A 16,865-nucleotide genomic window follows, 5' to 3' on the forward strand; every position below is an offset into this window, starting at 1 on the left:
CTGTCTCTCAGAATTGATTCTAATAATTTACCCAAACACCATGGTCAGACTGATCGGCCTATAATTTTTTGGCCTATCCCTCGCATCCTTTTTAAAGAAGACCTCCAATCTTCTGGCACCTCGCCCTTGTCCAGTGAGGATGTGAAGATGATCCTCAGAACATCCGTTATTTCCTCCTTGGCTTCCTTTAACAACCTGGGATGCAATCCATCTGGCCCTGGCGGCTTATCCACTTTCAAGGATGTCAGACCCTCCAGTACTTCCTCTCTCATTATGCTTATCATATCTAATATTTCACACTCCTCCTCTTTAACTACAATGTCGGCATCATCCCTCTCCTTTGTGAAAACAGAGACAATAAAAACTCATTCAGAACCCTGCCCACATCTTCTGCATCCATGTATAAGTTCCTTTGTACATCTCCGATAGGCCCTACCCTTTCCTTAGTTATCCTCTTGCTCTTAATGTACTGATAAAACATCTTTGGGTTTTCCTTGATTTTGCTTGCCAATAATTTTTCAAGTCTTCTCTTTACTTTTCTAATTTCCTTTTTTACTTCACCCCTGCACTTTCTATTCTCCTGTAAGCTTTCTTAAGTATTAAGTTTTTTTGTGACCGTCATAAGCTTTCTTTTTCTGCTTTAACTTACCCTGTATGCTGGTAGATAAATCAGGGGACTGTAGATTTGGCAGCATCACCCTTTATCTTTGTGGGGACATGCCTACACTGTGCCTGTAGAATCTCGCTTTTGAATGCCTACCACTGGTTTGCCACTGATTTTCCTTCGAGTAGCTGAATCCAGTCCACTTTCACAAGATCACCTCTCAGTTTCGTAAAATTTGCCATCCTCCAATTTAGAAATTTTACTCCTGTTTTAGCTTTGTCCTTTTCCATGATTATGCTAAAACTAATTGTAATATCGTCACTATCTCCAAAATGGTCACCCACGGCTACTTCAGCCACTTACCCAGCTTCATTACCGAAAACTAAATCTAGAATTGCGCCTCCTCTCGTTGGACATGTTACATGCTGGCTAAAAAAAGTTCTCTTGCATGCAGTTCAAGAAATCTGTGCCCTCTGCCCTTCACATTGTTTGAATCCCAGTTAGGGTACCTGAAATCCCCAACTATTATTGCCCTATAGTTACACTATAGGTAAGTGGAGAGTAGTCCATCACACTCCTGACTTGTGCCTTGTAGTTAGTGGACAGGTTTTGGAGAGTCAGAAGGTGAATTACTCGCTGTAGAATTCCCAGCCTCTGCCCTGCTCTTGTGGCCATGGTATTTACGTGGCCGGTGCAGTTAAGTTTCTAGTCAGTGGTAACCTCCAGGTTGTTGATGGTGGGGCATTCAGCGATGGTAATGCCATCGAATGTCAAGGGGAAATTGTTCAATTCTCTTTTGTGGAGATGGTCATTGCCTGGCACTTGTGTGGCACGAATGTTACTTTATTAATTATTTAATTAATATTATTTCGTCTATTAGCAGACACCTTTATCCAAGGTGACTCACACTACTTACTCTTGTGCTGTATCTCAACTATTCATAGTTCAACATGAGAAATTGAGAGTGAGAGTATACGGGGATGAGCTTTGTGAACCGGAGACTCTTCCAGGGACATTTTTTGTTGGGGGAAATAGTACCACATCCAGGGGCTGTCCTCGGAAAGCAGTTTAAGTGCACAGGCCCTTTAAATTTTTTTGCGTGGCTGCTCACACGCCTTAAAGAGGCTGACTTGTGTGTGGTCTGCGTGGGAATTTTCATTGTGGGTAGCTGAGTAGCTTAGGGAGAACATTGAATGTCACTTTATCTTGGATATGTAAATAAGATTGTAAACAGTATGGAAAAAGTAAGTCTGGAAAATTAACTTAAATTAAATCAAACTACATGAGTAAGTCAAGGGGCCACAGGTTCAAACTAGGACTGATATCAGGAAGTTTTTCTTCACATGTTGATTGACAGGTGGAATGGACTCCCAGGTAGAGTAGTCAAACAGAAATCCTGGACTGATTTGAATCTTAATTGGATACTGTATTCCGGGAACTTTAGGGTCATTCTGGATGATTGGACTAAGCTGAATAGCTTCTTCCGCCATAATTATCTAGTGATCATAACAACAGTTTAGATTTATACAGCACCGTTAACATAGCAAAACATCCCAAAGCACTTAACAAGAGTATTATTAATTTTAAAAAATTGACACCGAGCCACAGAAAGAGAAATTAGGACAGATGACCAAAAGCTTGGTCAAAGAGGTATATTTTAAGGAGCATCTTAAAGGAGGAGAGAGAGGTAGACAGGCAGAGAGATTCAGGAAGGGAATTCCAGAATTTAGGCCCTTGACAGCTGAAAGCATGGCCACGAATGGTGGAGCAATTAAAATTGGGAATGCTCAAGATGCCAGAATTAAATAAGTGAAGACATCTCAAAGGCTTGTAGGATTGGAGAAGGTTACAGAGATAGAGAGGGGTGAGACTACGGTGGTATTTGAAAACAAGGATGAGGATTTAAAAATTGAGACGGTCGGACAGGGAGCCAAACTAGGCTGGCAAGCGCAGGGGTGATGGGTGAACAGGACTGGGTGCACGTTATGATACAGGCAGCAGAGTTTTGGATGAGCGCAAATTTATATGGGGTGTAAAATGACCGACTGGCCAGGGGAGCATTGGTAACAAAGGCATAGATGATGTTTTCAGCAGCAGATGAGCTGAAGCAGCATCAGATTCGGGTGATGTTACAGGGGTGAAAGTAGACAGTCTTGCTGATACAGAGGATATATGATCGGAGGCTTATCTCAGAGTCAAACACAGCACAAAGATTGTGAACCGTTTGGCTTAGCTTCAGTTGCCAGGGAGAGGGGTAGGAACGTTGGGCAGGAAACAGGTTTTGATTTGTGATTGTGGGCAATAGGCTGTTTGAATTTGGAGGGTCCTCCATTAGTAAAAAATGTTTCTACCTAGGCTATCAATTCCTTTCAAAACCCTAAAAACCTCAATCAAATCACCTCTTCACCCTCTATATTCCAGGAAATAAAAGCCTAATTTATGTAATCTCTCTTTATAATGTAACTCTTGGCATCCTGCTAACATTCTGATGAATCTGTGCTGCACTCCTTCCAAGTCCAGTATATCCTTTCTGTGGTCATTGTGGTCCGCATCAGGGAACTCCTCTTTGCTGACGATGCTGCATTAACATCTCACACTGAAGACTGTCTGCAGAGACTCATCGACAGGATTGCGGCTGCCTGCAATGAATTTGGCCTAACTATCAGCCTCGAGAAAATGAACATCATGGGACAGGACGTCAGAAATGCTCCATCCATCAATATCGGCGACCATGCTCATGGAAGTGGTTCAAGAGTTCACCTACCTAGGCTCAACTATCACCAGTAACCTGTCTCTCGATGCAGAAATCAACTAGCACATGGGAAAGACTTCCACTGCTATGTCCAGAATGGCCAAGAGAGTGTGGGAAAATGGTGCACTGACATGGAACACAAAAGTCTGAGTGTATCAAGCCTGTGTCCTCAGTACCTTGCTCTACGGCAGCGAGGCCTGGACAACGTATGTCAGCCAAGAGCGACGTCTCAATTCATTCCATCTTCGCTGCCTCCGGAGAATCCTTGGCATTAGGTGGCAGGACCGTATCTCCAACACAGAAGTCCTCAAGGCGGCCAACATCCCCAGCATATACACCCTACTGAGCCAGCGGCGCTTGAGATGGCTTGGCCATGTGAGCCGCATGGAAGATGGCAGGATCCCCAAGGACACACTGTACAGCGAGCTCATCACTGGTATCAGACCCACCGGCTGTCCATGCCTCCGCTTTAAAGATGTCTGCAAACGCGACATGAAGTCCTGTGACATTGATCACAAGTCGTGGGAGTCAGTTGCCAGTGATCGCCAGAGCTGGCAGGCAGCCATAAAGGCGGGGCTAAAGTGTGGCGAGTCGAAGAGACTTAGCAGTTGGCAGGAAAAAAGACAGAAGTGCAAGGGGAGAGCCAACTGTGTAACAGCCCTGACAACCAATTTTATCTGCAGCACCTGTGGAAGAGTCTGTCACTCTAGAATTGGCCTTTATAGCCACTCCAGGCGCTGCTTCACAAACTACTGGCCACCTCCAGGCTCTTACCCATTATCTCTTGAGACAACGGGGCCGAAGAAGAAGAAGAAGGTCATTCATGCTTTTGTTACCTCTAGACATGACAATTTCAACACATTTCTGGCTGGTCTCCCACATTCTACTCTCCATAACATGAGGTCATCAAAAACTGTTGCCCATATCCTTACTCACATCGAGTTCCGTTCACCTATCACCCCTGTGCTCGGACCCACATTAGGTACCTGCCAAGCAGCGTCTTGATTTAAAAATTCTCATCCTTGTCTTCATGGCCTCATCCCTCCCTATCCTGTCATCTCTACCAGCCCCACAACCTTCCAAGATATCTGCGCTCATCTCACTCCGGCCTCTTGAGCATCCCTGATTTTTTAATTGCTGCATCTTTGGTGGTCGTCCCTTCAGATGCCTAGGCCTTAAGCTCTGGAATTCCCTCCCTAAACCTCTCCAATTCTGTACCTCCCTTTCTGTAAGATGCTCCCTAAAACCTACTTCTTTGACAAACTTTTGGCCATCTGTCTGAATATCGCCTTATGTGGCTTGGTGTCTATTTATACTTTATAACGCTCCTGTGAAGCATCTTGGGACATTTTTTTACATTAAAAGCACTATATAAACATAAATTGTTGTTGGTGCAGTGTCCCCAACTGTACACAGTACTCCAGATAGGGTATAACCAGGGCTTTGCATAGCTGTAGCTATATTCCCAGCCTCTAGTTTTAAAGGCTAATATTCCATTAGCCTTTTTGATAATTTTTTGTTACTGATTGCTACATTTTAGTAATCTTTGTACATGGACTCCAAAATCTAATTGGACTTCCATTGTTCCTAGCTTCTCTCCATTTATGTAATAGTCAGATCTATCCTTTTTGGTCCAAAATGGATCTCCCCACAATTACCTTTGAGGATCAGCTGGCTTATGTGCAGCCTGCCCCAATGGTACAGCTCCTTCTTGCCCCAATACTGGTGCATAGATGTAGGTGCTGTTTGATCTGCATGCAAACTTTCCACTGGTCTTCCTCTTCTTTTTCCAAAAAACACTCTCACAAGGAAACTTTAATGGGTGGTATGAATGGAGCTGGAAGAAAACAAAATAAGCTGTAGAGCAATTCAGAAATGTTCATAAAAGTCAAAGTAGTAGCAAAAACACAACGAAAAGCAAATCAACATAGTAATAGTCGTAAAATTGATCATTTAATCTTCTTTTAATGAAACTCTGTCTGCAGCTGTTCCCCAACAATCCTGAACATCCACTACATACAGGTGTAATTTGGAAGTGGTCCTATAGCAGGCCAGAAAAAGATATGGGAGACATTATGATGTCACTCCCACGTCCTTTGAATATTTTTATTAAGCTCCCACCTCTCAGGTAGGAGCTTTCTACGCCTGACCTAAAGCCAGCAAAAGAGTGAGTAATGCATAAATAAGACAGGGATCTGACATTACAGTTCTCCCTCCCCTTTCATGGCCCATTTCATCTTGTGGATCAATGCACATGCAGCACGATCAATGTGGAAATCTGCCTCAATATTTTGACTCTTCATTCCAGCATTTGCAAATTATACCCCATTTGTATCAATTCATTGACACTGGCAAGTACAATACTATTTTGTAACACATATCTAGCAAATGTTTAGCATTTTAGTCTTAAGCTGCTAAATATGGATGTTTATTTTAGGTATATGTGGTACTTAATCTATAATTATGACGGTCACTGAATTATTTGCAATGTTTTTTTCCAGCTGCGAAATAAAATTACTCAAATTAAGATGCTTCCTCCAAAACAAACGATTTCACACTTGAGGCGGCCCAGTACACGTCGGTCTGCGTACGCTTTTGCTCATCAACGGGGATTTGGTGCCCTCATTACTTCAGGGAAGAATATGCGAGTAAAGGCTACCAATATTATACCTTCTATGGCTGGCACACCATTAAATATTGATAAAGTGAAAATGTAAATTTGGTTGAAAATATGAAGGCACATTGAAATGAAACTAATTTTAGATGAAAAGTGTGACTGATGACTGCTGGCAAAGAAAACAATTAGTATTTGTTCATCATAAGATACTGACTGTATAAATGACTGCTTATGTGAACAGTACAAGGTTTTATATAACTCCTACATAACTTGGTCTGAACTTAAACAGTACAAACATGAAATCAAGATATTATGACAGGTGTAAAATAATAGTAATAGATCTTCAGCTGTCAACCTGTTTTTGACTTTTAGGAGAATGCTAATTTAAACAGTCTTTACATATGGAAACATTGAATGCAATATGTTTACGGTAGAGGAATCAAAATAGCAGCAAATTTGCAATGTAATCCATAATAGCAAACCTTTTCAAATGGAACTTGTTTATTCAAGACTTTACGTTTTCCCTTTTTCTGCCTAGAATGTTTAGGAATTCTTATTATTTTTAATGAGAAATCACAACTGCTTTTTGCTCTAGGAAGAAAGCTTCTAGATTAACAATAGAATCACTTTAGCTAGGGCTGTGTGGTGAACTAGATAATTCCTCTTGTGTTTGTGAATACCAACAGTGGCTCATATTCATCTCCAAGAATCACTTATACTTGCTTCTTGCGGGGTCGATTTGGGAAAACTGGATCCACCTAAGGTCTTCCAAGGCAAATCCAAGTTGGTTGTACTGTTATAGAGTCATACAGCACAGGAACAGGCCCTTTGGCCCATCATGTCTGTGCTGGCCATCAGGCACCTACCTATTCTAATCCCATTTTCCAGCACTTGGCCTGTAGCCTTGTATGCTATGGCGTTTCAAGTGCTCATCTAAATACTTCCTAAATGTTGTGATGGTTCCTGCCTGTACCACCACTCCAAGCAGTGCGTTCCAGATTCCAACCACCCTCTGGGTGAAATTTTTTTTCCTCAAATCCCCTCGAAACCTCCTGCCCCTTACCTTAAATCTATGCCCCCTGGTTATTGACCCCTCTGCTAAGGGAAAAAGCTTCTTCCTATCTAATCTATCAATGCCCCTCATAATTTTGTATACCTCAATCATGTCCCCTCTCAGCCTTCTCTGCTCCAAGGAAAACAACCCTAGCCTTTTCAGTCTTTCTTCATAGCTGAAATGCTCCAGCCCAGGCAATATCTTGGTGAATCTCCTCTGCACCCTCTCCAGTGCAATCACAACCTTCCTATAGTGTGGTGCCCAGAACTGTACATAGTACTCCAGCTGTGGCCTAACTAGCGTTTTATACCGCTTCATCCTAACCTCCCTGCTCTGAAAGTCTATGCCTCGGCTAATAAAGGCAAATATCCCATATGCCTTCCTAATAACCACCTTATCTACCTGTACTGCTGCCTTCAGTGATCTTTGGATAAGTACACCAAGGTCCCTCTGACCTTCTGTACTTTCTAGGATCCGACCATCCATTGTATATTCCCTTGCCTTGTTAGTCTTCCCAAAATGCATCACCTCACACTTCTCAGGATTAAATTCCATTTGCCACCGCTCCGCCCATCTTACCAGCCCATCTATATCGTCCTGTAATCTAATGCTTTCCTCCTCACTATTTACGACACCACCAATTTTCGTGTTATCCACAAACTTACTGATCATACTTCCTATTTTCACGTCTAAATCATTAATGTACACTACAAACAGCAAGGGTCCCAGCACCGATCCCTGCGGTACACCACTGGTCACAGGTTTCCACTCGCAGAAACAACCCTAGACCATCACCCTCTGCCTCCTGCCACTAAGCCAAATTTGGATCCAATTTGCCAAATTGCCCTGGATCCCATGGGCTCTTACCTTCTTAACCAATCTCCCATGCAGGACCTTATCAAAAGCCTTAGTGAAGTCCATGTAGACTACATCAACTGCTTTATCCTCATCTACACATCTAGTTACCTCCTCGAAAAATTCAATCAAGTTAGTTAGACACCATCTCCCCCTGACAAAGTCATTCTGACTATCCCTGATTAATCCCTGCCTCCCCAAGTGGAGATTAATCCTGTCCCCCAGAATTTTTTCTAATAGTTTCCCAACCACTGATGTTAGACTCACCGGCCTGTAATTATCTGGTTTATCCTTGCTACCCATCTTGAATAATGGCACCACATTCGCTGTCCTCCAATCCTCTGGTACCTCTCTTGTGGCCAGAGAGGATTTGAAAATTTGTGTCAGAGCCCCTGCTATCTCCTCCCTTGCCTCACATAACAGCCTGGGATATATCTCATCTGGGTCTGGGGATTTATCCACTTTTAAGCCTGCTAAAACAGCTAATACTTCCTCTCTTTCAATGCTAATTTGTTCAAGTATATCACAATCCCCCTCCCTGATTTCTACACCTACGTCGTCCTTCTCCATAGTGAACACAGATGAAAAGTAATCATTTAAAACCTCACCTATATCCTCTGGTTCCACACACAGATTGCCACTTTGGTCCCTAATGGGCCCTACTCTTTCCCTGCTTATCCTCTTGCCCTTAATATACTTGGAAAATGCCTTAGGATTTTCCTTTATCTTGCCCACCAGTGTTTTTTCATGTCCCCTATTCGTTCTCCTAATTACTTTTTTAAGTACCCCCCCTACACTTTCTATACTCCTCTAGGGCCTCCGCTGTTTTCAGCACTCTGAATCTGCCATAAGCCTCCTTTTTTTACCTGATGCAATCCTCTATATCCCTTGACATTCAGGGCTCCCTGGACTTGTTGGTTAATTGGAAATTGGAAACACTCCACTTTATAATAGTCAGTATAAATTGGACATAAGACTCACGGTATCGAGCTATGCCACTTCTATAGGTATTAAATTATATTTTCAAGCTAAGCTTTCAAATTGAAGTTCAAGCACAGCAGAAATAGCATGGATGCATTGAGAATACCACTGAAATGTGATCTCATTGAGGATGTGTTTATTATAGGTAGCACTCTGGTGCCATATTCTCAGAGAGGTTAGTTGTAAATGTAGAGAAATTTAAATTTTAAAGTACAATCATACATTTAGTCATATTATCTTGCTGAGAAATGCCATGAATAGCTGAAATCACAAAATAAAACTCGGAGGAAATAATCTCCTACCTGAATTGACATCTGATAAAAGCAGTTCAGCTTCATAATACTGATGAATTATTTAGTGAAGTAGAGAAGATGGAAGACATCAGAAAAGTATGGTGATCTAAATGATAGATTGAAGGGTACACCATAAAATACAAAATACAAAGTATACTTTGTAATGTGAATACTAATTTTACAACGTGATCTAAAGCAGAGAGTCACAATACTTCTAGGGTCCTCTCTTTTACCTGTTGTGTAAACCTTAGCTGATGAAGTATTTAGGTAGGATCTAATAGTACTCCCTTGTAGAGCATGGCTACCGGACCAGAACCCGACGACGTGTGACAGGTTCGAGTCAGGTTGGATCGCTTTTCCGGGTCCGGCATTTGGCTCGGGTCAGGTCGGGCTGGGTCGGACACAGTGACAGCCAGGACATCAAGGCGGGAAACACTCCGCACTAGTCTGCAGTGAGCGATACCATCTAAGGTAGAGCACAACCTCTTCAATAAAGTTGATTATATTCCAGTGGTCGGGTCGGGCACGGGAAAAAAATGACAGGACTTGGACCGAGTCTGGCTCGGGTCGGATATGGTTCTGTTGGGCTCTGGTTGGGTTTCATTTGCAGACCTGAGCAGGCCTTTAGTCCCTTGTCTCTTAGACATAGAAACAAAGAAAATTTGTGGCACAGGAGACAATTTGGCCCATCATTTCTGTGCTAACCAGAAAAGAGCTATCCAGCCTAATCCCATTTTCCAGTTCTTGGTCCATAGCACTGTAGGCAACAGCAATTCAAGTGTATGTCCAAATATGTTTTAAATGCGATGAGGGTTTCTGCCTCTACCACCCTTTCAGCCACTGAATTCCAGATAACCGCCATCCTTTGGGTGAAAACATTTCTCTCAACTCCCCTCTAATCCTTCTGCCAATTACTTTAAATCGCTTCTCTTTTCTTCAGCAATCCCTTGCAAATGAGGATGATTTTCTTCCACCCCAGGGTTGTGGGTCCTTATGTGACTGAATAGTCCAATTCTGGATCCGCACACTCTGCCATAAGTGCGGCAGGTGGTGTTTGGTGAGGCGAATGAATGGGATGCTCGAAATTCTGAATGCTCCTTTCGCTGTTTGCACTTGTCAACATGCCCAGGTATCGACCATTGTTCGAACTGGCTGGCACCTTGGCAGATACTTCTTCTCCATTTTGGGTGGTCTCGGGCAAGAGATTCCCACGAATCAGTGGAGATGTCACATTTTTTCAGGGAGGCTTTAAGGACATCCTGGTAGAGTTTTCTCTGCCCTCCTGGTAGCCTCTTGCCATGACAGAGCTTGGAGCAGAAAGCTTGTTTTGGGAGTCTTGTGTCTGGCATGCGGACCATGTGGCCCACCCAGGGTAACTGACTGACCATGACCAGTGTCTCGATACTGGGGATGTTGACCAGAGAGAGGACACTGATATTAGAGTGCCTGTCCTGCCACTGAATTTGCAGGATATGTAGGAAGCAGCAGCAACCTTTATACATGGCCTTCTTTGACCTCACAAAGGCCTTCAACTTTATCAACCAGGAGGGATTATGGAACATCTTTCTCAAATTTGGCTGTCCAGAGAAATTCGTCAGCATCCTCAGCCTGTTGCATGATAACATGCAAGCTATAATCCTTGCAAACGGATCTGCCACTGACCCAATCTGAATGTAAACTGGGGTCAAGCAAGGCTGTGTCATCGCACCAACGCTCTTTTCCATCTTCCTCGCCGCAAGACTCCACTTCAAATATATGCTCCTGATTATGCCCCTATCCACAACATCTAGGTCTCTCATAATTTTATACACCTCAATTAAATTTCTCCTCAGCCTCCTCTGGTGCAAAGAAAACAACTGCAGCCTATCCAAACTTTACTCATAGTCAAAATTCTCCATTCCTGGCAACATCCAGGTAAATTCCTCTGTATCTTCTCTAGTGCGATCACATCCTTCCTGTAATGCGGTGACCAGAACTGGTTGCAGTACTCTAGTTGTGGCCCAACTAATATTTTAATACAATTGTAGCATAACCTCCCTGCTGTTATATTCTATGCGTCAGCTAATAAAGGATAGTATACCATTGTATGAGATATGCTGAGTTTGGGAAATTCCAACAACCTTAGCAAATGAAAGAACTCTATTAAAATGTAGAACACAACCAATGACAACATGATGCTATATGCGCAAGACTCCTATCCACATGCATGCCCTCCAAGCCTAATCTACCTTCATTCAATGTAACATGATCACAATTACCCTGTGTACATTTATAAACCTGCTGCAATCTGAGTTGCTGGACTAAATACATAGCCTATTATCATACTTATTAATGTTATATCATTTTGGTCTTTATCGCTAAAGTATATGCCTGGGTCTTCCATCTTCCATAATTTATACTCAATGCCTTCTGTCTGTACTGCATTTTGTACAATACTTACGTTTATTTCAAGAGGGCACTAACTCAACGGAAAATGATGGAAATGTTTAACAGGTCGGGCAATAACTGTGGAGAGAACAGACAAGTTGACATTTCAGCTGTGGACAAGTCATCATGGCAGTTGTTTTCAGGGTACACAAATGAACAGTGAATTTGTCTGTTGTAACCACTGCAATAATGAATGAATATATGCTTAACAGAAACTAAATCAGCCGGTGCAAAATATAGCTCAGAAAATATTGACCTTGGCTTTCCTGACCATCTTGAGCAGGTTTTTTTTCTGCTGGGCCAATAGTTCCATTAAAAGTATCAGTTCTATTTTCTTTTTCCATTTTTTGGAAATATCTGTCCTTCCAGTCGACCCAGTTAGAATGTGAAAAATTAGCAGCTCAGTATTTGGTGAAATGTACAAAATGTGCCATCTGCGTGCATCATGTTGCAGCATTACTAAGAATGACCCTGAAAAAAGACCCTGCTTGATATAGCTCTCAATATAAAGTTAGTGAGTGACACAAATCAAGAGAACAAACATAGGATAATGTCTGATTGTACAGTATATAGCAACTGGTTATGATCTGGAACACAAAGCTTGAAAGAGAGGCAGAGGCAGATTGAATCATGGCTTTCAAAAGGGAATTGGATGAGCACCCAAAGGGAACAAAATTACAGGGCTACAGGGAAAGGGCGGGGAAGTGGGACGAGCTAAATTGCTCTTGCAGAAAGCTGACGTGGGCTCAATGGGCCTAATATCCTCCTTCTATGCTGTAACTATTCTGATTCTATATTTGTTTTATGCTTAAGGCCATGCCTTGCATTGCTGTCTCTGCATATCACTTGAAAATTCTTTTGTTTCACTTCAAGTTAGTGAATGTACGTGTTGAAATGGAAAAAAAATATTTTTTACATTCCCATAATTGTATTTTCTTGAAATTAACTAACTATAAAACTGAGTATAATGTCTGTGAAATGATAGAATCAAATGAGGAGTAACAAAAAAATTCAAAAACAATGACCAAAAGCCTGGTATTTTGTGTAACTTCTGAAAAAATATGAATCATCAGTTAAGAAAATAGATATGTTAATTTTATGAGGGGAAAATATGCATAACTTTACATTTACTAATAATTTGAAAACATAGTATATCTTTTGTACAAGTACAAATACCAAAATATTTATTTTTTGAAAGGAGCACCAGAAGACTATCTTTTAATGTATAAGGAAGAACTCATCCAAACATGATGTGGGAGAGTCTGCAGTTCTTTAGCCCAGACATTTGGCTATTTCTGCAACTCTTTTACAATACCATTTGATCAGAATATTTTATAGTGCTTTGCACGTGAGAAGAAATGCCTGAAGATCAAAGTGATGAATTTGGGTCAAAATAACTTCTGTTGTTAACATAATTCTTTTATATTTTGACAAATAATCCAATAAAGAAAGAAAAACATAGGGGATGATAATGAAAATAATTGAGTCCCTCCTTCAAAAAAAGTAAATCGATCCTTCAGCATCAGAAAAAGTTATAGTGATCACCGTGATAAAGTTCGCCATGTGTATGGCGAACACCGGTTTATGATCATAAGGCATGTTTATAGGATGAATGTAAATTTTGTTGTACCCTCAAAGTGCTATACTATGTTTGCCAAGAATGTACCAAACTAACCCCAATTCTGGGACGAAACGGTATACAGATTAGAATCTAGGATTTTATGATTAAAAATTCGTTATAACTTTCTGGCTACTGGCTCCCCAATGAGCTATCCTCTAAAACCATTTTTAAGTGCGTATGCACGCACACAAGCATGGTGCTCCAGCTGCATTTCTCTGAAATTTTACATGAATCTAATTAATAGCTATTGCTCCCCACAAAATGAATTCTCAAGCTCAGTCATGGTGTTCAGTAAAGCAACATCTGAGACAGGATTCTTCAAACCATGCTGAACTCATTCATGTACAAGAGCTTTGCTGAAGAGTAGATGCAGCAACCTGGAGAAGATTGCCAGCCAATCATTTTAATCAAGGAATTGGGTGGGGATCCATAACAACACCAGAATTAAGGTAAACAACTTAATTTAAAATAAGCAAAGATGCTGGTACAGAAAGTTTTGGGAAGACTTAGAATGGTTTATTTTAATGGAGGTTGGTGCAACAAAAGGTAGAAACATGAATCAGTTGAGTTAGTGACATTAAAGCTGTTTTTGAAGAGCTCTAACTAAGCCAGTTTTACTTAGACTTTTAATAAATGCTGGTAACATGACACCAAAGTAACGAGTAATTTTGTAGTAGAACTCTTTTTATAGTAAGATATGTATGTATTCAAAGTCTATATACTTAATCCAATTAATGGAAATTGGAATAATCATATGCAATCAGTCACATGATATAATGACAGCTTATACTGTAACACTTTATCACACAGTTACACATGATATCATGTCAAAACACTGCTCTTCTGGCTCTGTGCCCTCCTTTAGTAATGATAGGTATGTCGAACATGTTTTCATATGTCGCTTTAAAAGAAAAAATATGTATCATTGAATATATGTATGGTAAAATGATTTCCAATTTTACATATGTGAACCGAACACCAAAGATAGTAAATGTTTTAAATGTATAGTTTTAGTCAATGTGTTTTATCAAATCTTTTACAATTAAAGTAACGAATGATTGCATTTCTCTGCAGCTGTGTACATTCATGTACATCTTGTCATGCCAATTATAATATTTTATAATCAGACAATTTTTACATTTTGCTTCTACTCAGTTCTTATTCATTTACAACAGGATATAGCTCTTCTGACAATAATGCTATATTTTAGTATGTTACAGTTTATGATTATCAGGACTTCACATTCTTTCATAGTATGTCCTGCATTTTCTTTAATAGAATGTTTTAACTTATATTGCAGTAATTATAGTGAAAAATATAGCCAATTATTTATGTTATGTAGGTTAACTAGCTGCATTGCACATGTGCTTGGAAATGCCTCATAAAAGAGCCTGTGGGATGAAGTTCCAGAGTAGAGTCCAGGAGGTGGCTCATCTGGACCATAAACCCTGGCATGGACCCATTGGTTGAATGGCCTGTTTCTGTGCTGTAAATTCTTTGTAATCCAGTCTGTCTGATCGCCATGAGTTTGTAAGCTCCATATGCTCATTACAATTATTCAAAAATTAACAATTACTTCTGACAGTGATAATTTAGAAGTGTATTCTGGGGATTCTTCAGTGAAGACTTGGTAAAGTCTTGGTAAAGGGCTAGATTTTAAGAACCCCGGGCCACACATCAAAGAACAGCCGCAATCTCTAGCGCGGCGGCTCATTTAAATAGTCGGGGTGGCCCCGCACCCCACCACCCCCCCAATCTCGTGGAGGGGGCGAGCTGTTCTTCCCCGGCAATGGCATCAGCTGCCTTTGCACAGGCACTGGTGCCATTTTTAAAAAGCAGCCAGCCCTGCTGCCCAATTAAAATTTTTAAAGTCCTACTCCCAATATTAAATAAATAAATTTCTAATGCTCCTTTCCTACCCCCCAATAAGAATTACAATAACTATTTGCCCTTCACCCCCCCCCCCCCCCGCTAAAGCACTTATCTTTTACATCTGACCAAACTTACCTCCTCCCTCCCTGCCAGTGTCGCGACATGTTTCCCTGAATGGGGATATGAAGGCGCGGGAGTGCTGGCTGCCGAACCGAAGGTCACGGCAGGCTCTCAAGATCGCAGGTAAGTCCATGTAAATTTATTGAGTTTATTCATTTGATTATTTAAATTTAAATAAAGAGGCGGGGTGGGGGGGGGGGCTGCCACGGCGTGTTGCCGCTGCCAGGAGGATCGGGCCGTGCCTTTCCGGCATCGAGGTCCATGACAGGCCTCATCCAGAGCCATCTTCAGGCCCTTCCCGCCACAGAACCTGACGCCTGGGGGAGAACAAAATCCAGCCCATACTGTGCCTGTTGGCTAATGTGGGGGTAATTTTGACATTGGGTGATAGCATAAAACGGATGCTATTGATTCAGCTGTCCATTATACATACATCTTTGCCAATTTTCATTTCCATCACATCAATATTTCCCATTTAAAGTCAAAATTACCCGCTCTGTATTTAAAGTGGCCATTAAAAAAATTTCTGCCTTCTATGTAATTAGGTAGATAGGTACAGCTACATTTTAATTAATCTATGACAGGTAGGTAAGTGGTGCTGTACCATCTGTGGGGTATCCAGTTGCTAATATGACAGATATTGGTGATTACATATATCAAAGTGAAAAGTCATTTGCTTTCCTGTCTAAGGTCCTTGAATGTTTTGTCTCCAAACTCTTTCTTATTCAGTTCTCTTCAGTCACCACCAGTTCTGCTCACAGCACCAAAACAGTCTAAGTCAAAGTCACCATTCTAGTTCAAAGTCCCCAGAGATATCCTATGTAGCTTCATGCTATCCTTTCTTGTTCTCCTTGACCTTTCTATGGCAGGATGTGGTTGACCACTCGGTTTCCTCTAATGCCTGTCCTCTGTGGTCTACCCCTTTGGCATCACTCCCATTAAAGCGTGGCTACCTGACCCGAACCCAACCAGACCCGACGACATGTGTCGGGTCCGGGTCGGGACGGGTCTCTCTTCCGGGTCCAGCATTCGGGCTCGGGTCGGGACAGGTCGGGCTGGATGTGGACAGTGTTGCTAATGGGCTAATTTAGTGCAGGGATATTACAAGTGAGTGCCAACCACTATCAGAAACCTAACAATGCTATGTTACAGTTATACACAAGGTGGAGCACTGGTAGTTAACACAGGGACAGTGCCGACAGCACAATTAGGTTGCAGTTATAGAGTCATAGAGTTTTACAGCACAGAAACAGGCCCTTCGGCCCAATGCGCCTGCTCCGACCATCAAGCACCTGTCCTAACTAATCCCATTTCCCAGCACTTGGCCCGTAGCCTTGTATGTTATGGCATTTCAAGTGCTCATCTAAATATTTCTTGAATGTCGTGAGTGTTCCTCCCTCTACCACCCCTTCAGACAGCGTGTTCCAGATTCCAACCACCCTCTGGGTGAAATAATTCCTCCTCAACTTCCCTCTAAACCTCCTGCCCCTTACCTTAAATCTATGCCGCCTAGTTATTGACCTCTCCGCTAAGGGAAAAAGTTTCTTCCTACCTGTCCTATCAATGCCCCTTATAATTTTGTATACCTCAATCAGGTCCCCCCTTAGCCTTCTCCGCTCCAAGGAAAACAACCCCAGCCTATCTATTCTGTCTTCATAACTGAAATGCT

The 16,865-nt window shown here is 41.7% G+C and overlaps 1 protein-coding gene across 1 annotated transcript in view; it reads left to right on the top strand.

Annotated features, from left to right (window-relative positions):
- The window catches only part of LOC137370639 (probable phospholipid-transporting ATPase IM), a 440,540-nt gene extending 426,205 nt beyond the window's left edge, over nucleotides 1-14,335 (top strand). Inside the window, exon 28 of the mRNA XM_068032731.1 lies at nucleotides 5,858-14,335. Coding sequence (XP_067888832.1) covers nucleotides 5,858-6,073 — 216 coding nt within the window. The 3' untranslated portion in view covers nucleotides 6,074-14,335. The remainder of the gene's footprint in view (nucleotides 1-5,857) is intronic.
- Nucleotides 14,336-16,865: the final 2,530 nt, after the last annotated feature.

This window comes from Heterodontus francisci, chromosome 1 (assembly GCF_036365525.1).
Source record: "Heterodontus francisci isolate sHetFra1 chromosome 1, sHetFra1.hap1, whole genome shotgun sequence".
Taxonomy (NCBI): domain Eukaryota; kingdom Metazoa; phylum Chordata; class Chondrichthyes; order Heterodontiformes; family Heterodontidae; genus Heterodontus; species Heterodontus francisci.